This window comes from Rhinolophus sinicus, chromosome 5, assembly GCF_057876585.1.
Source record: "Rhinolophus sinicus isolate RSI-liver-muscle chromosome 5, RSI-T2T, whole genome shotgun sequence".
Lineage (NCBI taxonomy): Eukaryota > Metazoa > Chordata > Mammalia > Chiroptera > Rhinolophidae > Rhinolophus > Rhinolophus sinicus.
In genome coordinates, this window is record NC_142505.1 from 76,635,379 (window position 1) to 76,660,989 (window position 25,611).

General features: G+C 50.5%; 1 protein-coding gene across 2 annotated transcripts in view; it reads right to left on the reverse strand.

Annotated features, from left to right (window-relative positions):
- Positions 1-25,611, reverse strand: part of FSTL4 (follistatin like 4) — a 365,854-nt gene that overhangs the window by 20,897 nt on the left and 319,346 nt on the right. Inside the window, exons 8-12 of one of the 2 annotated variants that reach the window (XM_074313508.2) lie at positions 17,615-17,735; positions 5,315-5,476; positions 4,801-4,935; positions 3,838-3,864; positions 573-691 (exon numbers count right to left, since the gene is read on the reverse strand). In XM_074313508.2, the coding sequence (XP_074169609.2) occupies positions 573-691; positions 3,838-3,864; positions 4,801-4,935; positions 5,315-5,476; positions 17,615-17,735 (564 nt within the window). The remainder of the gene's footprint in view (positions 1-572; positions 692-3,837; positions 3,865-4,800; positions 4,936-5,314; positions 5,477-17,614; positions 17,736-25,611) is intronic. The other variant, XM_074313507.2, reaches the window with a different exon arrangement.

Below are 25,611 nucleotides of genomic sequence, written 5' to 3' on the forward strand. Positions count from 1 at the left end.
GAAGCTATGCACCGACACCAGCGCCTAGTCCACCCTTCAAAGCAATTTTGGAACTCTTTCTGGAATGGGCATCAGAGCTGTCATTGTACTATCTTTGATGTCCTTAATGCTATCAAAATGTCTTCCTTTCAATATTTCCTTTATGTTCAGGTAAAGAAAGATGTCACAAGGGGCCAGATCAGGAGAGTAGGGAGGATGTTCCAATACAGTTACTTGTTTACTGGCTAAAAACTCCCTCACAGACAGTGCCGTGTGAGCTGGTGCATTGTCGTGATGCAAGAGCCATGAATTGTTGGTGAAAAGTTCAGGTCGTGTAACTTTTTCACGCAGCCTTTTCAGCACTTCCAAATAGTGAACTTGGTCAACTGTTTGTCCAGTTGGTGCAAATTCATAATGAATAATCCCTCTGATGTCAAAAAAGGTTAGCGACATTGTTGCAACCAGTTCACGAACTTAATTTCAGACCTCATATAGTAGATGGAATTTAAGAATCAAATGGCACACAGGGTGAAAGACTGACTTTTAGGTTTCTGTCTGGTGTGATGGGGAAGTGCCCTGGCACAGAAACTTACGTAGCTCATGAAGATCTTCTCAGTGGGTTTGAGGTGCCTCTGGATCTCACAGTCCACGGGGTGCAGGATGATGATGCCATCGTCGGAGAAGACATAGAACATGTTCCCCACACTGAGGCCTTGGAAGAGCAAACACAGCCATGGTCACGCCCCTCCGAGCAGCTGGCCCCAGAGGGGGTCCCGTGCCACACTGGACACACATGAAACCTGCAGTTTGGATGCAGCTGGTACAGGCATGAAATGCAAGTCCTGGTGAAGGTGGGGCGAGGTGAGATGAGCTGGTGGTGCGTGGGGAGTGTGGGGAGACAGTGCCCTGAGGGCTGTCAGTCAGTCCTGCACATTGAGGACTCGGCAGTTGCCAGGCCATCCTCCCAGACACACACATCTGCCCCCAGTCATCCAGGGCTGGCCACCAACACATATTTTCAAATAAACTACAGCCTTGACTTTGACATACATTTGATCTCTCCTGTTGTGAAAGGACAAGCCTCCCTTGGTCATTTGTTATCTAAAATAATGGATCAGATGATGCCTAGAAAGCAAAGGCTCTTATTTTACACACATTTAGGTGCGGTGCCCACTTCTGGGAATGTGAGGTCTTAAGACAGCTGTGGCTGGTGCTCCTTTGTCCAAACTTAGTCCTGGCCTGTCTGTGCTGGCAAACCCTTCCTTCAAGACAGCTGGCTCTCACCTCTGCCGTGGCAGCCCATGCCAGGTGACAGAGCCCACAGCCTGGTCATGATCACCTGCCTGCCCCGACCCCCACTCAGGGCTGGGCCCATCTGGGGAGAAAAGACCTTGGGGACCAGCTAGTTCAGCCTCCTTATTTTAAAGACAAAGAAACTGAGGTCCAAGGAAGGGAGGGGCCATTGTGGCAGAGCTGGGGTTAGACCTGAGTCCTGGTTCTGGGCTCTGTCCCCTCACCCTGCTGCTCCATAAACAAACCTGACGCAAGATGGGTAAGGTTTGAGTTCTCCCTCCTGCTTTCTCCCTGTCCCTTCATTTCTCTTGAAGGTAGAGAGTAAAACGATTTCCATAAATTTTAAGAAAATCAAATATACAGAAAACTTTTTTCTACCACGCTGAGAAAACCAGTGTATTGACTTATTTGACCATCTGGGTACATTTTTAGTGAGTTAGAAAACAGTAAGACACGCAAATAGGAATCACCATTACACTTGCTGCCAATGACCCTGCAGGCAGTTTTCTGGACCTCGGGCCGTGGAGACGACACCAGTGTGTGTGCCTCCTGGTGTGGACAGAGGCCCCTGACTCCATGTCACAGCCTCCAATGCTTGTGATTCTGTGCTGAGAGGGGCTCCAGGCAGGAAGGGTCCTGCCACTGCGAACAGCTTGACCCCAGCCTCTTAGAAGCTGGTCCCGCCTGGGAGTAAATGCACAGCTCCCAATGGGGAATCCTGGATGCTGGGCAGCCTGTTCCTCAGAGCCAGATGAAGCCTCCCATGAGTGCCTCGTCTCAGCCCTCAGCAGGACCTTCTCTTCTGTACTTTCTCACTTGGCAAACTTCTCACTTGAACCTAGGGGCCCCCGGGGGTCAAAATTCTTACACAACCACAGACCCCAGGAACAGCCTCCTAGGGCTTCTCGGAAAACCGATGGCTGGAAGGACCAACACAAGATTGAAAGCATAATAGAATCTCCATGGGGTTTGCCACTGTAGCTACAGTTCAGGCTGAACAGTGACTTGCTCACAGTTGGCAATGGAACGTGAGGCTAAACAAATACTCGTTCAACAAACAATTGACTTCACAGGAAACCCAGCCTCACGGTCCAGCCCCCTGGAGGGTTCTGAGTTTAGCTTCTACATCCTAAAGGGGCATGAAGGAGCTCTCCTTGCTTTTGGGTACTCTCATCATTTCATTTCTCCTAGTGAGATTTGACAGTGCCCTGTGGCTTGCCATCTCCTTTGTTTTTGTTTCTGCGTCTCCCTGTCTCCAGCGGGCTGCCCAAGCCTGATGGGATTGGTTTGCTGCTGGCTTGTCTAATATTAGTGCAGCTCCGCCAGCCCTAAGGCAGCTGTGGGCCTTAAGTGGGCCTCTGTGGCTGCATTTCACACACCCCAGGGCCTCCTGCATCCTTTGCAGGTCTCCATTTTTGAAACTTGAGTCCCTTTGCAGTACCTCACCTTAGAAAAACATCACCTCTTAAAGACACAGAGCGAAAGCTCTCTGTGTGCATTGTGGCCTAGGAACTAGCGTCAGGCAACATGAAGGGACAACTGTCCATGAGTAGTGACTGCCACTGCGACTTGCTCTTCCAAGGGTCCCTAAAGCCTATTGGCAGCAATGCTGCACTTTCTGGGCTCGGCCTTTTTCTTGCCCCCAGACTTCCTGTGTAAGCTTTGGTACCTGACATTCAGGAAATTGTCCTGAGTGTGTGTCTGCATGCACATGCTAGGGTGTAGGTAACACCATGCGATGTTCTTCAGCCAAAATGAGACAGGAAGTACGCTGGTTTTCAAAGGGGTGATTTTGTGCTTAGCCCTGAAATCACATAGTGCTTTCTCGCTGCTTCTCATGCCCACCCCGCCCACTGAACTGGAGAAGTTACCTTACGGGGAATTGGACTCTGCTCTGCGGGAGGGGTTCAGAGTCAGGGCTGGGGTCCTCCACGTGCACAGCACCCCAAGCAGTGACCCAGGTTCTCTAACCTGCTCCCACACGTGCCTGCTATGCTTGGAACCATCTGAAATTGTCCATATTAGGCCATTTCTTGCTGTACAAAAATGGCAATTTGTATGGGCCAACCTAATGTCTAAAGATTGTTCGCTAACTACAAATTAAATAAAGCATTCATTTAAAAATATGTATGTAAACATACATTTACAGAAATCAAGGCAGCTTTTTTTCTTCAGCATTTCCTCCCACTACGAGTACACGCTAAACCCCAAGACCAGTATCAGCTACTGGAAAAAAAATTAAGGCGCAGATCTGACCGGGAACCCATGCCCACTGGTTTCCTTCAGGGGAGGTTTCAATTAGCTTTAAATGGAAACTTTCCAGTTTTAAATCCTAATGGACCAGCGTCCATTAAAGACACTAGTAGGTTTTAAAACTGCTTCTCTGTGTGCCACTTGAGTTTGACATTGACCTCCCCCCTCCCATCTGATTTGGCACATGGACCCCATTTGTGGGGACTGCTTGGTGTCTGGAAAAGCTGATGGCGGCTTCTGGAAAGATGGCCCATTATACAACCGCAAACACCCGCAATCACAGGCACACTATAGAACATGTCAGCTTGGTACCTTCCTCTCGCCAGAGAATGTTTGCAACTGCAGCAGCAGAGATTCAGGAAAGCGGGAGCATGATTGAGAGAAGGAAAAGAAGAAGAAAGCAGCGTGAGAACCTTCACTGCAGTGATTCAGGAACATGCTGCTATCTAGTCCATCACACACGAGTTGGCCCCGCTCACTGCCCCTGCAGTCATACTGGGGGGATTCGGGACAGGACAAAGGCTTCCAGGCCAGGGGACCCTTTCAGTTCCTCATGAATCTTTGCAACCAGGTCCCAGGATCACAGAAGCTAATGGATCCTCTTCTTCCAAGGATGATAAAGAGGGAGCAGCATCTTCCTGGACCTCCTGAGTTGCTTCCAGGAGAACTCTCATTTTCAGCTAGGATTCTCCTCAGCGAGACCATCTGAAATACTTCTGATAAAGATTCAGATGATGAAGACTCAGCTTGGAGTCTTTGACGAAGGGTAAGAGACCTTGTCCAATGGCCATGTCCTTGAAATCACACCAGCAGACCCACTTGGGAGAGCACCCTTAACACGCGGGTGGGCTACCGTCTGTGGAGTAAAGGTGTGTGTGTGCAGGCCGCTCCAGGGCCACAGTGGGGCAGCAGCCCCTGGGGGTGGACAGGATGAGGGATTTTGTAGAAGAGGGTAGAAGTCTCAGTCATTCAGCAAGTAGGAGGCAGAACTGAGGCCAGGACATGCGAGCTTCCTTGTGGTCCTGGGCTGTCTGTCTGCTGTCCAGAGAATTTCCCTGTCTGGGTTCCTAGATGCGTCTAGGTTGCCAGGGAAGGTCTGCTCCCCTCTGGTGCCCTCTGTCCTCAGCTTTGAGCACAGAGAATATGGGTGTTAGCCCATCTTCAGTGGCTCATGGTTGGTGGCTTTGGCCCTGGCCAGTTAGTTCCCTCCCTACCCCCTACTCCCATACACCCCAACCAGCTCAGGGAGGAGCTCAAAGGCAAGAGTGCACTCACGGGTCTTTCTAGCGGAGTCTTCAATGAAGAGTGAGGAGATATCTTCGTCCACGCCCACTTCGTTTTTGGCAATGCAGGTGTATGCCCCTGTGTCTTCATACCGGACGCTGCCGATGTGAAGTTCATTCCCACTGGCTGCAGAAAGGGCAATGCTCAGGGTGGCCTGCTCAGCGAGACCCCCACCCACATTCTCCTCACAGGGCTACTGAGAGTGTTGGTGTTATAAAGCCAGCCTTTAAGCTGGGGTGGGGGCAGCCAACATCCCTGATACAGGCCCAGAAAGGGCCAGCACAGCTGAAATGAACCTGGGAGCTGATGGGCAGCTTCTCATTATTGCTCTCCGAGAGCTGCAAGACCTGGGGGAACCCAGATAGCAGGAAAATTTGTGGAGACATTTGTTCACTCCCAACATGCCTGACTTAGAAACAAATCACGTCTCTCATCTCCATTCCTAGGGAGAGTGTCAGCTTGAACTTGATGGGAATAGCACAGAAACACTGAGGGTGGTTCTTACCTAACAGGGAGAGCTGTTTAGACATCTGGGTTGAGACATCCATGCCATTTTTCAGCCAAGTGATTCTGGGCATAGGAATGCCCTCTGCGTGGCATCTCAGACTGGCCGCCACCCCCGGCTCCTGGGCCTGTGTCTCGGGATAGACGCGGATGACAGGTGGCACTGCGGGTGAGAGTCAGCGCTGGTAAGAGAAGGCCCTCACTTGGCCTCGGGCCTGTGGTCCAGCCCTGAAACCCTGCTCCACAGAGGTGAACCGAGAGGCAACTCTGGACTTCTCTTTGCAACCAGCTTATAATCATCCTATTCAGCAACTCAAGCCCTAAAAGAAAGCTATAAAATGGATTGCAGGCAATAAACATGTCAGGCTGTGTACCCTGTAATTCATGGCTCTCATCATTATTCTAAATATGATCAGAAAGACATCCAAATATTTAATGCGGTTCAGCTGCTACGTGTAAAGAGCAACGGCCACTGACATTTATTTCTGAATGAATAAAATTCAGATACATTATTTCTGTTATCGGAAAGCCATTGGACAGGGGCTTAATTTCTTGCAGGAAGTGCTTCACAAAGCACTTATGGGCACTGACTGGCAGGGCCACTCATTACATCACCACTCCAGGGAAGACCATTGATTTTCCAGTGGGTCATTTTTATTTCTCCACTTGTCAGCCCCTGGAACACTAGTGAAAGGCAAGTGTGCCCTCCCGGCTCCTGACTCAGCCATGGCCTGGGGATGGCACCTGGCCCACTCATCAGATGAGCATGGGTGGGTAAGGTGTCACCCTCTGCAGAATGCAGGCCTCTCTCACCTTGGCTGTCTGTGGGGAGGTACCTGGAGAAGTCAGGATTGTCTGGAGGACCTTCCCTCCTACCCCGAGCTCTGGGCTGAGGAAAGAAAATAATTACAATTTTCAGTGGAATTGAGGGCTCTTCCGTAGTCACACATTTCACTGCACACACTTCCAAAAAGGGTTCGTGAGAGCTTATGTAAAAGCACCAGGATATTAAACTAAACCAAACAAAAACATCACACTGCTTTTGGAGGTGGGAGATGGATCCTTCCTGAAGTGGGCAACTATTTACCTGAAAGCTCCTACTGTTGGTGAAAGAAAGCATTCCAGTCCTTTAGCAGAGAGAAGACTTCCTGGGACCAGACTTGTAGAACAAATTGATGCTTATGTAGAAGGAGGCAGTGGTGTTGATCTTGGAACCCGAGCAAGGTTTCTAGTGATCTGTGTTTGGGTGGGCCGAGGACAAACCGTGCCGTCTCCTTGTGAGAAACAACAGGCTCTGCATCTCCTATCGGAACTCAGGAGGCTGCTAATAATCTGATCAACTCAGTCTGAGTTTCGTCTTTCCTCTGGCTGACCTGTCTACACTGGCCCTGTTCTGTTCCTAACGAGACATTACGTTGTTTTTCAGAGATAACAGAACAAGGCTGCAGATCATACAGTCAGCTAGTTGGACACGTGTACTAGAGAAAGAATTCACCCTAGAACAACCTCTCAATGTCACCAGGTCAAAATCCCCTGCAGACTACATACCACACCCCCCACCCCAATTCAAAGGTGCAATGCATGAAAAGCTGCGATCCCCTAGCGTATGTGTGCTAAGCTCTTATTATGTTACAATAATGTGACACTACAGAACATGCACAACTTCCCCTGCTTCTTCCTTTAAATGTAACACCAAACCCTTGATGGGGAGATACATTTGAACCTTATTTCCTGTCTCCTTATGGGTTGACTTAGCAATAAAAGCCTTTTCTTTTCTCAAAAGCTAGTACCATATTGGTTCCTATGTGAGTCAGGCACCCCTTGCTCAGTAACAGACTTATGGGGTAAAGTTGGGGGGCCAAGGAGAAAGCCAAATGGACAACTGGCAAAGGGCATGAACCCACCCTCAGAATGGCCCAGAGCTGTTTCTGTAACATGAGCTCGGAAGCACCCTATGACACACAGAAACCCAACAACAGTAAAACCCCAGTGGTTTCCCTAGTTTCTCTATGTTTGCAGTTCTGGGGGAGGGTTCCAGGGTGTGTCAGAAGGGCCCTGTCACAGATCAGGCCGCTGCGGTTGGAGGCGGTAAATGGGGACTAGCTAAGGCTACCTGGAGGGCTGCTTGGAACACAGAAGCAGATCTCCCTTCTCTGATGCCCCTCAGTTCAAAGAGGAAAGAAATAGAAACGTATCTAGGAAACTGCCCTACCCTCTGAATGTGGTAGAGGGAGCAAAGGGGTTCAAGTTGAATGCGTGGCAGGGTTTTGGTCAGTAGGCTGTAATTCAATTCAAGAGCACAGAGCTAGAACTTGGGGATACCTAGGAGCACGGGCCTGGTGGGGAGTTGGAGAAGGTGGTAGGGCACCCAGGGTCCTGGGACATGGGTGGCCAGGACCTGAGAGTCAATGAACTTGGGCTCTTGCAAGATCACCATTTATTTACACAAGCCTGCCTAGCAACCACAAAGTAAACCTAGAGAAGCTGAGGGAAGAATCAATAGTGATAGAAGCAGAAATGCATGAATCAATTAGCTAAAAAAAGAGTAGCACTGATACATAAATCTAAGACTTGGCAGTTTGTAAAAAAAAAAAAAATCAATAAAATAGTCAAATATCTGGCAAGTTTGGTCAATGAAAAAAATAGAGAAAGAACACAGAGGAAATTAAAAATATGAGAATACTATATTCAACGATAGGTAATAAACGTGAAAATCTCAATGAAATGGATCACTTGAAAGGAAACTTTGAAGTATCGGCGTGGAATCACGCAGCACTACTTTTCAGTTACACAGGAGGAATAAGCTTTCGAGATTTGCTGTACAACCTCCTATAGTCAGTCCTATAGTACAACAATGCTGTACTGGGCATTTAAAAATACATTAAGAGGGTGGCTCTCATGTTAAGTGTTCTTACCACAAACAAACAAGAAAAACAGGTGATGGAGACATCGATTACCTTGATTGTGGTGATGGTTCCATGGGTGTATGCATGAACCCAAACTCGTCAAATTGGATGCATTCAATATGTGCAATTTTGGTATGTCAATTATACCTCAACAAAGCTGCTAAAAAGTAAAGACTACTAACTCAAAAGGCACCCTGACTTGTTTCATAGGAAATTCTTTTGTGCGTTTAAGGAATGGATAATTCCTAGAGCATTACAAGAGAGAGGATGGTCCAGATACCATCATGAAGCTGATATAACCCAGACACCAAAACCTGCTGCCAGAGAGAGCCCGAAGCACGACCACAGACCTAACTGACTTAGGACTAGATATACCAAAATCCTAAGTAAAATATTACCAAGTTGAATCTATCATGGTATTTAAAGGACCTACTGTGACCAAGTAGAACATGTTTCAATGGCAGACTATTAGGAAATCTATAATTAATCAGGTCCAAAGTCAAAGGCTGTCAAAAAAGAAACATTTGATTCCCTTGCTAGACACTGAAAGGGCCTTTGAAAGAGATTCAAAATCCATTTCTTGGGGGCCGGGGAATAAACCTCAATAAAATAGGAACAGAATAATATTTCCTTCCTACAGTGAAGAATATCTCTATAAAAAGAAGAAACAGTGTTTCACTGTTCTTTTCAGAAGAGTGAAACATTAAGTCAGGAAGTAAAGGAAAAAGGAAGGGAGGCGTATCAGACTCTCAACATTATGCTGGGTGTTATTGTCTGTCCATGGAAGGCAAGGCATAAGAGGTACAAATATTAAAAAGATGGAGAAAAATGATATTTTACCTGGATATGCTCCAGATAATGAATCAAGAAGTAGTTAGGGTCAATAAGTGAGTACAGGGGTCAGTAGCAAAACATACAAAATGAATTGCTTGCTTATATACCAGCAGCGACCAGTCAAAAAATCCAGTGGACCTAAATGAAGAAAACTAAAAATCTCACTGAAGGCATACACAGAGACTTGAATAATTGGGGAGATACATTCTTGGAAAGGAAGACTTACCGTTAAGACACAAGATACTACAAATTAAGGCATCCATTTCATTTAATTCCAATTAAAATTAATTGGTAGGGTCTTGACAAAACAATTCTAAAATTTATCTAGAAGAAAAAAGTGTACAAGAACTGAGGAAACTGTGAAAAATGAGTGATGACTCTCATTTTGCCATACTGGATATTACAAAGTATTACAATACCAAATGCTGCAAAGTGGGGAGAGGTGGGGAAGGGGGGAGAGGGAAGAACTGAGGGAATTGCCGTCTCTGAATCTGGCACCATGTTAATGGTCTTGATTGATTTTACACAGCTGTCAATTCAACATTGTGCAGCCAACATCTATCAAGTGCCAACTGTGTCAGGCCTCATGGACAGAGCAGTGACAAAGACAGGCCCAGTCCTTGCCCTCATGGAGCTTTCTCTCTGGGGGAAGGTGATTGAACAATGAATCGTAAGTGTGATCAACAATGATCATCAAAGGGGTCTTTGAGGGCCTGGGGAGACTTATCAGAATAGAGTAGGAAACACTCTCTCTGTCTCATAAAGGAGCTACTTACCTTCCTTACGCCTGCAGTTCCTGTTCCTTTATTGGTGGCAGGTTGGTGAACAGGGAACTCTAGACGGGTGATGTGTGGAGTGGCCTCCTCAGTGAGATGGCCAGTGGTCAGCACCAGCCTTAAAGACTGGCTTTTGCCACCTGACCTTTGATAGAAATCCTGTGGACCCACGATGTTTTCAAACTTGAGCATGTTCTGCACCCTCTGGGGAGGGGGGCCTTGCTGAAACAGGGCTGGGCCTGCTCCCACAATGTCTGGTCCTGGAGGTGTGTGATGGGGCTGGAAGCTTTGATTCCACCTCTCAGGTTCCAGGCGAGACCCTGAGTCAGTGGGCTTGGAAACTCTTGCAGACCAATTCACGCCTAGCTTTGAACTGCATGCGTGGCACTGTTCTAGAACCCTGTGACACCTGACTGAAAGTCAAGGGTATAGGATGAGTGATTCACTTGAAAAAAAAATGACATCTACTAAATGCAAGACATATAGGCCTCTAGGGCAGGGCTTAAAAGACTGCTCACACGGTCAGTGCTAGAGGAACCCTCTGCCGGCCTTTAGGTCTCCATGAGACAAAGTCATTGTGAGGGCTGAGACCACTCCTTCTCGGCCTCCGTCTCTCCATCAGCAAGACCGCAGAGGGGGCCTCAGACCTCTGCGTACTCCCCTCCTGATGTCCCCTCAACCCAGACTTGCCCCAATTCTCCAACTGGGGACCATGAGGACGCTTTCCCTCAGGCCCTTTATTTAGGATCATGTCAGTCTCCACAAGAAGCCTTGGCCTCTGGGGCCTCCCTCATCCCCAAAACCTTCCTTTGTGCCTCCTGGATCTCACGTTCTGCCATCAGCAGAATGTTGTATGTCCTCAAACTCTCCTATGTTCCTTCTCACTCAAATGGAAACCTGATGACACTGCTTCTCCTTCAGCCTCTTAAGTGTGTCTGTCCCCCGCCGCCACCTCTCTCTCTCACCACAGGGCTGGGAGGTGGGGCAGGGGTCCTTTTTGGCTCTCATTGCCAATGCAGACCACTGCAGGCCGTGCCCTCTCCCTTCTCCAGAAAAATGCCCAGTTTGGAGTTTCATGTCATGCCAGCCTCCTTCCTAGAGTCTGCCCCTTCATGTCCCCTCCAGGACGTGGCCCCAGCATTTCTCTCCCACTCCCACATAAGTTCTCCCTTTCTACTGGGTCTTCCCAATCAGTCTATACAATGCTGTTAATTTCCATCCTGAAAAAAGACACCTGTCTTTATCCCAACTTTATCCCATTTTTCTCCTTGAAAAACGCCCTGAGGAGCTGACCGTATTCAATTGCTATGACTTCTCTCCCCGATCCTCCCTTGAGCCAGTTCCAGGCAGACTTTACCCCACACGCCACTGAAACTGCCCTTCTCCAGCTCACAGTGACCCCCCAGCTGACCCCGACCCAATGGCCAGCTCTCTGTCCTCATGCTCCCCGACCTGTTGAGTCTGTGGCACAGCTGACCATGCCTCCTCCCTGGCCCCCACACCCCACACTCCTCGTTTTCCTGTCTCAGTGGCTTCTCCTGTCTTCCTTGCTGATTTTTCTCACCTGCCACGCTCTAAATGCTGCTGTGTTGGTTGTTGGACATTCTCTATCCTCACTCACTCCTTTGGTGGTCCACTGACCTTAAATACCACCCACCCTACAAGGCATCTGAAATTGACATCTCCCGCCAAACCTCTCCCTCCCACTCCAACCTTAGACACCCAGCAGGCTGCGCACCCCATCACATGTGCCACGTCCCCCACGAGTTCCAGATCTTCCTCCCCCAGACCTTGTCCTCTGCTCTCCTCATCTCAGGAAATGGCCACTCTACTCTGGTTGCTCAGACCATGTCCTTTGGAGGCATCTTTGACTTTCCCACCAAGCTGACACTAACGGACCCTTTTCAGCAAGGCCTTCTCTCGCCATCCTAGCTGAAATTCCCACCTTTGATCTGACTCTCCTTATCCCCTGCTGTTTTTAAGATTTCCTCCTTAGTACTTTTCGCCCTTTGACATGTCCCATGAGGGCAGAGATTTTGGTGCTGCCCCCTGTGCGCCGGTGGCTCAGGCCTCCCCTGTTTTTTCTGAGGGGCTAGTGTGGAGGAGACTGAAGGAGCACGTCAGGCCAGCAGCAATGGAAGGGGGCCCTGCGGAGAGTCCTGGCCCTTCCTCCCCGGGCTACCGTGGAGCCAGTGCGACTCTGGGTCTTGTCCACGGAAGGCAAACCCCAAGGCATGAAGGAACTCCCCTGAGAAGCGCATCTTGCCCTGACCCCACCATTTACTAAGGGGAAAACTGGCACAAGGATGTGACAATAACAAAAGAACAACGTCATCACTTGGGTGGGAGCATCCTCACTGTCTCCAGGACCAAAGTGTCCCCTTCGTGTGAGATGAGGCAGCACTGTGCCTGCAGTAGGTGGACCAGGCCCAGGCTCTGAGCAAGCACCTGTCCACCTGGGCAGAAGCTGCGGCTCCTGCCAGGACGGGGAGAGCCTGAGGGGAACCTGGGTGGGGAGGCAGCACAGGCCCTGCTGTCTGCAAACCCCACCTGGACAAGCCTGTCAGAAAGAGCCCTGCATGTTCTTTGTGAAACTGAGGAAACATCTGCCCGCCCCGGGGAGGGGGTGGGCAGACACACAGCTTTCTGCTAGCAGCAAAGCAGAGACCCAACTGTTTTCCTTTGGCCCCCATCTCTCCTCTTCTTTTGTGTAACCTGCACACTAAAAATCATTTCAAGTGAATATATACTGGGTAAACACCTTCAATTTTTTTTTTTTTTAAATTTGCAAAACCTTCCAGTGAAAATGTTTGAATATGTAACACAAAGGCCCATTCTCTTTGGTTTCCCACTTCTGAGGTGCAAGGCACATACATATGTCCTAAATAAGAGGTACATTCGCGAAAGTACAAGCTGGAGTAATAAACAGATTTGGGAGATTATATTGTTTTGGGGGATGAATCGCTATTTGTCTGTGGGGAGGTCGAGGGTGTTTGTAATTTAATGGATTAATCATTTATGTCTGAAGTTCTTGCTCCTTTCTATGAGAGCAATGCGGGAGGTTTGCATGAAGTTATAAATCATGTCAGCATTTAGGCCTCATCTCTGGAAGGTCTGGTCTATGGGGAAGTTATACCAATAATTTGAGAGAGGCAGTAATTGCCTGGAAGTGTTTCCTTTAGTCACAAGGTCAAAGCAGAGTCACGGATGGAGAAGCTTCAGAAGATGGCGGCCCAGCCTATATATCGGGTCCAGTCCTGCCACCTAGGGGTTGGGTAGCTCCAGGGAGAAAAAATCTATATTTTATTCCTGGTTTGACAAACTTCTCTGGGTCTTGATTTTCCCATCTGTATAATGGGTTGGAGGCTCTCTGAGGAGGCCACCAGCTCAGACCACCTATTCCATCAACTACAGTCAAATACAGCTTGAGACATTTTGCAAGCACTTTCCACATATTCTATCTCATCAGGCCTGTATGGCAGGAGGTACTACTGTTATTCCCATTTTACAGGCAAGTTTACTTGTCTTTAGACTGTATGTCAAAGAAGTACCGGCAGTAGGACTTGAACCAGGTCTGTCTGGCTCAGAGTTCATGTCTTGACCCTTTGACAGAGGTGTTGCCACCTTGGGTCTGCCCTGAGCCTACGATGGAACAGCCCCAGCCCACCTCCTATTCCAAGGAATGGTCTCTGTCTCTTGGACCCACAGGCCACACATTAACACCCTAGCACATCTGCCGTTCACTTGGAGTCTTCTGATCGCTCCCCTCTCCTCCCGTCATCATTTTCCCCTTCCTGTCTTCCCTCTGAGGAAAAGCTAGCTGGAGGAATGGACACAGAACATCGCCCCTATCTGGGTGTCCGGGGCACTATGTCAGCTCAGTAAGCCACTACCTCTGCCAGGACGAGAGGGAACCAAAAGGGACCTCCAACAGCCCTGCTGGGCAACTGCGCCGAATTCTACCCAAGCTGGTCAGAGCCAAGTTTCATGCTTTTGACGCATGCTTGGGCTGGAAGGTGGAAAGGAACAAATCCCACAGATGAATTTGTTACCACCTTCTCACTCCTTCCTCAGGAGACTCCTTAGGAAGGCAGCGTGCCTTCTGACCTGAGCACCAGCAGTGCTTTCTCAACCTTCCCAGGCCCTCCTAGTGGAAGCTTATACCCTTTGGTACCACGTTGTAGCCTGCGAAGCTCCCCATGCCCTCAGCCTCAGTGACCCGGCCTCCTGGGAACTGGAGTCGCACTGGGAGTCTGCGCATTGGTCTGCTGAGCCCCAGCTGGAGCTGGATGACACCAAGCCATGCGGTTCACCAGCTTCAGTCCTGCTGAGGGCTGGGTCATATCATCACTGCTGTGGGTCCTTCCTCAGATTCTCCCTAGGCCAGCTGTTTCTGATCAGGTCTGAGCTCAACACGGGGACACAGACAAACGAGGCAGGGTTCCTGTCCCCTGTCCCCCACAGTGTGCAGCCCATAGCAGCTCAGTGTTGACCTGACTGCCCCTGCATCCCGTATCCGGATTCTCCAAGAGCAACACCGTGGCCCAGCAAGGAGGGGAGGGCAGGGGTCCACAGCCTGGGCTTTGGAGTCAAGATCGGTTCTGCAGCTCCTAACTGCAGGGCTGGGGGTCCCCAGCAAATCACGTGCTCTCTTTGAGCCCCAGGCTCCTCATCTGAAACAAGGATGTTCCTGTTGTAATTGTGTCTTTTAGACCATTCTAGTTTCAACAAAACCTTCCCTTCTCCCCACACAGATACGACCCTTCCCTCTCGGTCCAACTCAGCAAGCTGAACTTCTGGGATACTGTAAACACTTCCATCTTGTTCCCAGGTCACTAGGCAGTGGACTTACGTCCTCAAGAGGCAACCCCAGGCTTATATGAGCATAATGCTCCCATGAAGGAGCTGGTTAATGGATGCAAATGCCACCCCAAGTGCCTGGGAGTCAGCCCAGCCCAGAGACCTCAGGGCTCCTGGAGCTAAGGCCACCTGAATGGCCTAGCCCAGCTGCCATGGAGCCAAGCAGAGTGAGCAATTTAATGAGGTAGAAAACCGATCACAACATAAAGAGGTCCCAGCATGTTTCCTCCAACTCAATTGATAGTGTCTTGGCTGGAAGAGAAGTCGAAAATCTCTAAGCAATTAGGAAACGGATCTCAAATGGCCTCTCTTTGGATCTCGGTGGGAAGGTTTTGCTCTGTTTAGACTTCCCCAGGGCCAAGAGCAGCCTCTTCCGTGGAGACTGGGCCATTGCTGGGCTAGTGGTGGAGGGGGGGGGGAAGGGGGAGGAGGGAGGGTAGAGGTGGGGCTGAGGGAGGAGGGAAAGGGGGAGAGGGGAGGGAAGGGAGTAGAGGGGGTGGTGGAGATGGTGGGGAAGGGAGGGCTGGACACTACTCTCCAGTGCCAGCTCTGTGGTCTGCTTCCTACCTGGTGGGAGGAGCTTATTCTCTACTTTGAGCCCAGCAGCACCCCGGGGAGTTTGTGGGCTGGGGCCTTCCTCCAGGATTTGGCACTGGGGGTGAAGAACTGGCCCATCCACATCAGGAGCTCATTCTCAGTGTTGGGGGAACTCGGGGCAGAAAGGCTTTCCTAGCACCATGAACTTACCACTTAGATGTAATAAGGCATTTAAGACCACAGAGGCTCCTCCGGAAGCCACAGGCTCACCTGTCCAGGCTCTCACATGTGAGTTCCTCAGCAGGTGGCACCTCTTCCTGCCTCACAGACTTGCTGAGGGAATAAAGGGGACGAGGCTCAAGTGCTCTCCTTGTGCAGTGCTTGTGAAGGGCGGGCAGGGTGCGAAGGGGTGAACTGAGGGTCTGGGAATATTGGTTATTTCCCTTTTCCAGGCTTGTCTGAGGACGCGAGGGACCCGGAACAAACCATGTGGAGTTGTTCTGCACTGAAACATTCCCCAACACTGTCCAATGCCAGCCAGCCCTTGGAGGTTTTAGACGGCAAAGCCCTCTTCACACTGCAAAGCACACTGTCATGCAGGATACGGTGAGGCCAAAACGGAACACCAATGGAGCCACTGATAGGGGAGTCATACCACAGTATTCCCGATGGTGGCTGGGTTGGAGACACAGGAAGCAGGAGCCACACGATCCGCAATCCATACTCTGCTTGCTAACCGCACTTGCTAGCCTCAATCCACTTGCTAACCGCTTTTCAGCCAGCCAACCAACCAACCTCCTTGCCAGTGTAGCCATGGCAGTTATATTAGTGGCTAATGACTGACCGGTAACAGCTGATGGCCACCCAGCCACAGCGGATGGCCATCTGATTATAGCTGATGGCCATCTAATAACCGAGCCAGCATCTTTCCACGTGAGGCCGAGAGCCTGGAAACTGCTCTCTGGGACTCTGTCCCCACACACACGTTTACTCCACCTCTACTCCAGGAGTGGCGCCTGTGCGGGGAAAGGTCCAGACACTGCCTGCCAGCTGCATTGGCTTCTGAATCCCAGACCTGTTGGCTCATCCAGGGGGTGTTAGAATTAAGAACCTCTGGGTTACTTCCGCTGGAATCCAGAGACTTCACTGTAGGCCTGGCTTCAAGCCAACAAGCCCAGCCATGAAACTCCTTGAAAGGATTAAGTATATCCCAGCTCAAGGGAAATACTAATAAAATATGGCTTAGTAGGTATCAGTATAAAAATCCCTAAAATATCCTTTAGGGCAAATGCACAGCCGAGCTGAGCTCACCCAGTGGTCCTTAAATGGCTTGTCACCCTGGATCCCAGAGGTAAGCGACATTGAACCTCATTCCTGACAGCTTGCTCACTTTATCTCAGAGCAGAAGCCCTGAACACCAGCTAGCTCAAAGGCTCTGGGGCTGACTTAGAGCTTCCACAATGTTCCCTGACACGTGAACGCTTGCCAGACCTGCTGGGTGACAGGAGCGAGGCCCAGCTGGGCGTGGCCGGACACGTCTGATTTCCCTGGGGTGCAGATCTGCCACACACTGTGGGGACAACGGCTTCTTTGCTCTAATGGCTTGAGTGGCCAGGTTGGGCCTGGGTCCTGGGTCTGGAACAACACTTGCTAGTGGTGTGACCCCAGGCAAACGACCTTACCCAGACACTCATTCATAAAGTGGGTTAAAATATACCAACCGGGAGAGTCGATGTGACATGTAAGCACAGGAGTGGCTAGAGTAAGTGCTCAGAAAACACGGGCTGCCGTAACTGTTGATGCCCTCAGCAGGCGGGGTTATTTCTTCCCGGTTCCCAGGAGTCCTAGCAACACAGGGGCCTGTGAGAAAACCAGGGAGCCCCCCGAGTCTGCTCAGGTTCAGGCTTGGCCTGGCCTCAGTGGAGGCTCATTGAGCCTCTTGCGAAGGAAGATGGGAAGCAGTCTCTGTTGGAGGAAACAGTGCCTCTCAATTGGATAAGTGACACGGGTCCATACCACCTGGAAGCCGATTGGTGGGTTTTAGGCTGTGTTTGCTTCTCCCTGGAGCCAAGACCATAGCAGGTCACTGCTGCCACCAGGTCACCTGAAGGGCACAGTGCTGGAGCGTCTGCTGCTGAGCAGGACTTGCCTAAATGACTCATCCCCTTGCACCAGGATCCATTCATCAGAGGGAGCTTTGGGTGAGGCTGAACACGGAAATTAGTTGGCGGATGTTGCCCTTTTCCCACTACTTCCCTTTACTTATGAGAGATGGGGGTGTCTTGGGGTCAAGTATTTCTACAAGACAGACTACAGGAGGGGGAGGGTTGTTCTGAGCAGCATTTGGGGAACACTGAGGGGACGACATGCATGGAGCCATTTACTAACCATTCACCTGCAGGACGTGGGTCTGGAACAGCTCCTCGTGGCCGGAGGCGTGGCAGGTGTAATTGCCCATGTGTATGGTGGTCACCTTGGTGATGTAGAGGGAGTCGTCCTCTCCGAAGTCCTGCACGGGGCAAGGAAGACAGTGAAGTTGGCCTCTCTAACGAGTCGCTTGAAGGATAGCCAGGTATCCTGGTTTTCCAGGAAACACAAACGGTGAGACTTCCTGCCTGCCCCCTTGCTCAGCCAGGGTGGTGCAGGAGCTGGTGAGCAAGAAGCCCACCTCTCTTCCATGTCACTTGCCCAGACCCTGTACATCCGTTTAAGGCCTTGTTCACCTTCTCGGGGAGGCCGCACTTGAACACCTTCCCCAGCATGCTCCCTCTCGACTTCTAGGAACTGGGTTCACCTGCCCTCCTATTTATTGGCTGGTTTCCTGGGCTCCTGCCCACCTGCTGAAAAGGTCTGTGCCTCGAGGGTGCCTCGTTTAGCTATAGGAAAACTTTTTCTTAAAGGGCCAGAGAGCAATTTTTTGGGGGGACTTTGTGGGCCATAGGGTTTCTGTCAACTACTCAGCTCTGCCTTGTAGCATGAAAACAGCCATAACGATACATAAATTAACCAGTGTCACTGTATTCCAATGAAATTTTATTTAAAAAATAGGTGGCGGGCCGGATTTGGCCTGTGGGCTGTAGTTAGGTTACCAAGGGTTTTAGATCCCACCTTGATACCAAATTAATTTCAGGCAGCTTGCAGAGATTTGGATAATCCAAGAGAAGGGAAGTAGAACTCTGAGGAAGATGGGGCAGACAAAACCAAGAGAAAGGCATAAAAGAGAGCCAGGAGGGGTGATGTGTGTGTGTGTGTTAGGTTCTGTGGGCAATGGCTCCGTAAGCCTTGTCCTGAGCTCACAGCGCACAGTGTGGGCTCCTATTGGGCCAGTGCACAGGGGAGGGTGGACAGGAAGGGGCTTCTGGCTGGTCAGAGGCCCCTGATGAGCACTTGGGCACAAGGCACTCCCCCAGGGCCTTTGCGGTCAGCTACGGTCTCTCTAGCAGAACCACACACACCGCTGGCCCTGTTCAGGCCCAATGTAGACATGCTGGGGGATGGAAATACCCGGTGTTTCAGGAGGACCCCTCATCAGGTTTGGCTTTAGCTCCCAAACATCTCTGAGGTGTGGTGCTCGGAGCTGAGGGGACAGAGGAGGGCCTGGCTCACTGGTGAGAAATGACTGTGCAGTGCCAGCTTCTGAGGTGAGGGGCTCAGAAGACTCAGGTTTTAGCTTGAACTCTGTCATGGAACATCCCCTCGTGCCTCTGGGCACTGGTGCCTGCACCTGCAAGTGCCCTGCCTGCCTCACGGGACGCTGGGGAGATTGGGCGACAGAGTGCCCAGGAGTGTGCTGGCCAATGTACATGTTCTTGTTATTATTGACAGGAGACGCAGAACTCCTCTTGACCCCTGGAGCCAACACCAAACGGTCCCTCTTGCCGTCGTCCCGGCCCTTTCTGCACAGAGGCATCTGGTGGCAGGCGGGAGGGAAGGCCACCGGTCAGCTGCTTAAGGGCAGCCACAGGGAAGCTCTGGCTTCCTGTTCCTATTAGTGCTCCCACTCCCCGACACGTGGACCCTCCGCTCTCTCACACTCAAGATGGCCCTGCCACCACCCTCATGAGTCCTTTACAGATGCTCTCTGGCTAATTAGCCCGATGAGGGTGTGCAGGCCCGGAGAGAGGCCTGGGTCAGGGCGCAGGTGGGAGGGTGGATAGAGGACACACGCAGCCTGCTTTCAGGATTGGGGGAAAAATGCCCAACAGTGTTCCCAATGGAGTAAAACACTAGAGAGGGCTGCCGGAATCCTGCAAATTTTCTCTGAAACACTGCTCTTCTTGAAAAAGGCCCATTCCTACCATTCTGGGGAATCTTCAATAATGAAAATAAAACACCAGATAGCTGATCTGTCCTGTGTCATAACAGACTCATAAAGCGTTCATACCTGAGTTGTCTATGAAAAGTTAATGGTTAGTCAATTCTGGGGCTGACATATGTCTGTTTCCTGTGTCAAAACCTAAATCTGGAGGAAAATGCATTTTGCCCAAGTCTCAGGGGTGGGATAGCATCTTGAAAGAGGGCTGGGAAGTTGCGTGCAGCCCCCAGCTTGGGAGCCCCTCAACACCTCACCCCAAAGGGCAGCCCGAGAGCTGCTTGCTGGGAGTCTGATACTGGAGGCCTCCAGAATTCCCTTCCAAACGGCCTTCCTGAGCCTCCATGCCCACAGCTCTTCCCCATGGGAGGGCCCTTGGGGCCAGTCTGCGGTTTTGGCATCCCCTGTTCTTGTTGTCGCCTCGATGGGGTTGTGTGGTCATGGGGACCCCAACGTTCCTCAGGCTGAGAAGTGCCCCAAGGCCGAGGTTCCCATGGAACAATTGCAGAGTGATGCCACCATCTTCAGGAGCTAACTCTGTGCCAGGAACCCTGACCTATATCGCCTTGTTTAATCCTCAGAAAGCCCCTGCAAACCATAAACTGAACAAAAGCCCGGTGCCCCGTCCTTCACAGCACATTCAGAGTCTGACCTCTTAGCACCTCCACTGCCACCTCCCTGGGCCAAGGCACCATCCTCTCTCCTGCCTCTGCACCTCTGCAGGCTGCCCTCTGCACAGCAGCCAGACCACACCCATCCTGGCCCAGAGCCACAGCCCTAGCGGTTCTGTAATGGCGATCTGCTCGTCCCCTCTCCCACTCCACCTCCTTCCACTGTCCCTTGCTCATTCCACTCCAGCACTGTGGCCCCTTGCTGTGGCTCTAACATGCCAGCCATCCACCCCCTTTCTACTTGCTGCCTCCTTCTCCCCAAAGGCTATCAGTCTGGCTTGCTCCCTTCAAGTCTGCTCAGATGTTATCTGGTGCCTTATCTGTAACCCCCATCCCCGCCCTCCACCTCCCTTCCTGCCTTATTTCTCTTCTTGGCACTGCTACCATCTAGCATACTGTTGGTTATTTGCCTTGTTTGCAGTCTGTCTCCCCCCCATGGGAACCTGAGCGATGTGGGGAGGGCAGAAGCTCTCAGCTGTGCATGCTGCTCACAGCTGTGTCTCCAGCACCTAGCACAGGACCTAGCTAGTACCCCAGCGGGCCTTCCGTAGATATCCACTGAGGGGATTGAACAAAGTGCTGAGTTAGGCTTTCTGCAGAGACTCTTCTTGTTCTTTGGGTTTGACTACTGAGGGGCCCACCTCTTGCCTGCCCTTCCATCCAGATGTTGCCGCTCACACAGGGTCAAAACGAGGTGACTAGGGGGAAGGTAGAGAACTGGTCTCCCCCACCTCCCCACCCTGTCTCCTCCATGCTGTATTCCTCAGGCCAAAGCACGCTGGAATTGACTAAAGAGAAGGCTCAACGCAGAGCAGGCAGAGATGGAAGAGCGCATGCGTGGAAGCCCACCCCAGGCACGGCAGGTGACATTTGGTGAGCCCCTAACAAAGTCATTTAACTTCCCTGTCTGCTTTCCCTCCCTGCTGCCTGGAGCAGAGGCATAACTCCTGGGTGATGAGTCAGGCGCTGAGGGGTGCTTGTCAGCTCTTCAAGGACACGTGGGGCTGCGGGATGCGTTCTGGCTCTACCTGGAGCACCTCACTTATTACCAGCCCGTGATTTTGGCTCTGGTGAGAACCTGACTGTAATAAATAAAGTAATGTCTCTGGGCTAAAACAATCGGCATCATACAATTATAGAACAAAGTGCATATTGTTTTCTGGAACATGAACACTGGCTACAGAAATCAAATTTACCTCGTTGGATGTGAGGAAATTACTTTAAAAATTGATTTATAAGAAGCTACATAAAACTAAACCTGCAATCCTTACTCTCCCAAATGTTCTTTGAGATGTGTCTGAATAATGCCATCAATGCGTGATTGCGTCTCTGTAATTGTCTTTTTATGGATGGCTTTCCCCCATTCTGATGCATAGAAATGTATTAGCAAAATCAAGGTTCCGTCCACAAATAAACAGGTGCCAGATTAGACCATTCTTTGTACAGACGCACATCCATCTTTGGGAAAGAGACAATTTTACTTAAAGATATGGTTTTTGCCTTTTAAAAAGTGATTTTCTCAGTATCTGCCTTTAATGAAGTAATTAAATGAGATGTAAGTATTACACCATAAGCAGAGGTGAGATGGGGGGTGTTGTCATAAGGATGCAGGGGGGTCAGGTCTAAGTAATGTGAACATGAGCCATCAATGCTGAGTATCGAGTGACTAGATATTAAACACAAGGCCCCCAGAGTGAGTTCAGAATTTGGGTTAATGATACCATCAATGCTCCAAGTTAAAATTCAGTTTGGAAACATTTATTCCAAGCTTTTCCAACTAGGCCCTTCTCAGGAGCACCCCTGGCTCTCTTTGGGGAGGATGGAAGAAAGGGGGTGGTCTTTGCCTTTATGCTGGTTCAGTTCTGGCTTCTAGAATTTTACTAACTTGACCCTCTCACTTGTACAAACATTTGAACACAACGGACCCAAACACTGAGTGACAGGCAATGCCTTGGTGATGGCGGGTCCTCAGAAGGAGTCTGCACTCACACAAGCACACATCTATCATCCAGACCAAGCAAGTACCAGATGCATCAGCCATGGCACACAAAAACATCCATGTGGACACACGCAGTAAATGTGAGCACGCACGCACATGCTCATTCCAACCCACTGGCTCTCCACTGCTGACCACGCTGACCCACACTGAGTTCCTATGCTGGTCCCTTCTTCTCAGCCCCTCAGGGGACTGACATGCCACTCTGCAAGGACCTGCAGAACCAGTCCTCTTGCTCAGACTCCTCTTTTTAAAATTTTTTTTAATTGGGGAATATTGGGGAACAATGTGTTTTTCCAGGAGCCATCAGCTCAAGTCATTGTTTTCAATCTAGTTGTGGAGGGTGCAGCTCACTGGCCCATGTGGGAATTGAACCGGCGACCTGGGTGTTATGAGCACCGCGCTCTACCCAGCTGAGCCAACCGGCCGCCCCAGAGTCCTCTTAAAAAAGAAATCCTTGGAACTTGAGAGATCCCTCAGTCGCTGCTGAGTCTTCAGGGGAGGGCTGCTATGGACAGTCATGCTCAGTGTGTCCTCCTGCCCGTTCCCAGGCCCCGGAGAGGGAGCCAGAGGCATGGATGAAGGTACTGTGCCGAGGGATCCTGGCCTCCCTGGGACTGCAGGGCACGCGTGGACACCGGCTGACTTGGGTTTGTGTCGTCAGTCTCCCCCATGACTGTGAGTGCCAAAGGGGAGGCACTTCATCTTCCTGGGCAGCAGTGTATTGTCCCCAATGTGTGGCATGGTGCCTGGTGCATAACTGGGTCTCAGGTGGTGTTTACTGAAAGAATGGAGGCGTGTTAGCCAAGTGGGAAGCGTGGCGAAGAAGTAGCATTACCCACAGACAGGTCTGGCCTGTGCTCTCAGCTTCTGGGAGGTGAAGTCTGGGCCTGCCCCATAGGAGTGTCTTTGTTGGCCTGGGGGCTGGGCCACCAGACAGACTAACAGTGTGATGGGGGTGCTGGGCCATGCGGTATCAGTTCTGCCTCCTCAGGGGCGGGAGGCCAGAGGTCCCGCACATAGGCCATACGTGACTAAGCGCTAGTAAAAACTCTGGACGCCACACTTGGGTGAGATTTCCTGGTTGGCGGTATTCTGTGCATATTGTCACATGCTCATACTGGGAAAGTAACATGTCCACGACTCCATGGGGATGGGACAATGGAAGTTCACATTTGGACCCTCCTGGACTCTGCCCCATGGGTGTCTTCCCTGGGCAGATTTTAATCTGTACTCTTTCCCTGTAACAAACTGTAACTGAGTGTAACCATCCTCAAAGAGTTCTGTCTTTCTAGCAAATTATTGACTCTGAAGGTAGTTTTGGGACATCTCCACGTGTCACCGATATCAGAGTGGGCGGTCTTGTGTGGACTGCTGTCTCTAACTTTGTAGTTGGCGCCAATACTCAAACGGGGGATTCTGACCCAGTTGTAAGGATGCTGAGCATTTGACCTGGGGACAAACTTGAGTGTCTGAGTACACACGGATGCCTGGGCCCCTGCAACAGAAGGCTCACGTCAGAGACACGCTCCTGAGCCCCCAGCTTGTCCATCCTCAGAGGCCAGAGGGCAGACACCTTCTGACTGGCCAGCTCTCCAGAGTGTCGTGTGGGTGAGTGGCAGTTCATGGGGCCCTCTGGTGAGCTGCAGGCCTGAGCCCCTGAACAGGGCTTTGGATTTTCAGCCAATCAGCCCAGCACAGCCAGCTGGGGCGGGAAGGGACTCGGGCATTAGCCTGTGCTGGAGCCATCAACTGAGGTTCCACACGGTCGGGGAATCTGCGACTCTCCCTGGGGGCACCTGGATCCCCAGCCTGAGAGGGCTTTCCCGAGGGCACCACTCATAGCAAGACAGCTGACTGCCATTCTTGCTGTCCTTGAAAATCTCCAGAGAGGATTTAATTAAATTTCTTTCCATGGCTCATTTCAGGGACCAAGATGGCTTGCAATCAGGCATTTTCTCCCGACGTGGTGTTTAAAACTCTATTTATACACTGTTGGGGGAGTGTAACCTGGTGCAAGCTTTTTGGAGGGCAATTTGGCAACATCCGTCAAAACCAAAAACGTGGCCACCCCGGGATGAAGTCATTCCACTTCGAAGGACTTATTTTACAGACCTACTTACGCAAATGTGCCAAGAGGTGTATCAGGATGTTAACTGCAGTGTCGTTGGCAGCAGACGGAGCCTGCAAACAGGCTGGATGTGGCTCCCCTGCGTGGGGCTGCTGAGGGCAGCCCAGGGACAGCAGGTGCTCGGTATGGCCTGGGGCTCTGCATTCAGAGTCTGACGCTGGATCACAACCTTCCAGAGGGACCCCATACCTTTGAGACTGTGCCAGAAGGGAGGACTTGAAGCCAATAATAGAAGGAAGAGAGGTGACCCTGAGGAGGTCACTGAGAAAGTAAAGGCCAGTGGAAGTACTTGGAGGGGCAGAGTCCCCCCACGAGTTGCAGAGGCTGGTGTACCCCTGGGCCTGGCCCCCGGCTCTTGGAGACCTCTGGCCAGCACGCCTAGTGGTTTGAACCCACCCAAAGTTCTAAAGAACCAGATGCTCATCTGCAAACAGGTTTTGTGACACCAGCCGGAGAGAACTGGCCAAAGCCTGTGAGTTCTTCAAGTACAGCGCTTTCTAAGATTTTAAAACAAAGCGTACCAAAATGTTTAATGAGATTATTTTAATGCAGAACCTATAACCACTGTCTATCGTGTTGCAAATAGTTCTCCATGCTAATCAAACACCTCTCATCTCTTTACAGTGGATTCATGATGGGTTCATATAAAGACAATAAAAATTAAATGAGTCATGAGCTCCTAAATCATTCTCTTTTGGTCTTTTTAATAACTCACTTCCAAAGAGCTGGCTGAAAGCATATGCTTCATTAGAGTTATTTGTTCCTGGTTTTACACACCATTTAGACATGGGGAAAAAAGCAAACCTTTTAACACATCCTTCAAACACTGCCACAGATACTTTCTTCTAATGGGTTTTGTTTTTCTGCTTTTATCACTGTACTCCGCCTGCCGACATTTGAAAGCCCCAAATAGTGAGATTTGGTGAAAAGAAAAACAACAACAACAAAAAAAGAGTGGCCCTTTCAAGTCATTTGAAATATACTGGGTTTGTTGTAGACATTTTTTTTTTTTTAAAGAAGAATACAATAGAAAAATGTTTCCTCTTGCTGAGAATATCCAGCCAAACAATCCCAGGTGCCAGTCTCAGCGCCTTCTGCTTCCCTCCCTCGCTGGGGCAGAGGCTAGCAGCTGCTGAGAACCAGAGCGCCAGACACATGGGCCTGCATCCATAATGGACACATCCCACGGGGGCACGGGCACTGCAGCGGTCACTGCTGGAGCAGGAGGCAGGCCCAGCTGGCCCCAGACCAAGCCCTTGGCAAAGTTGGGTGCTG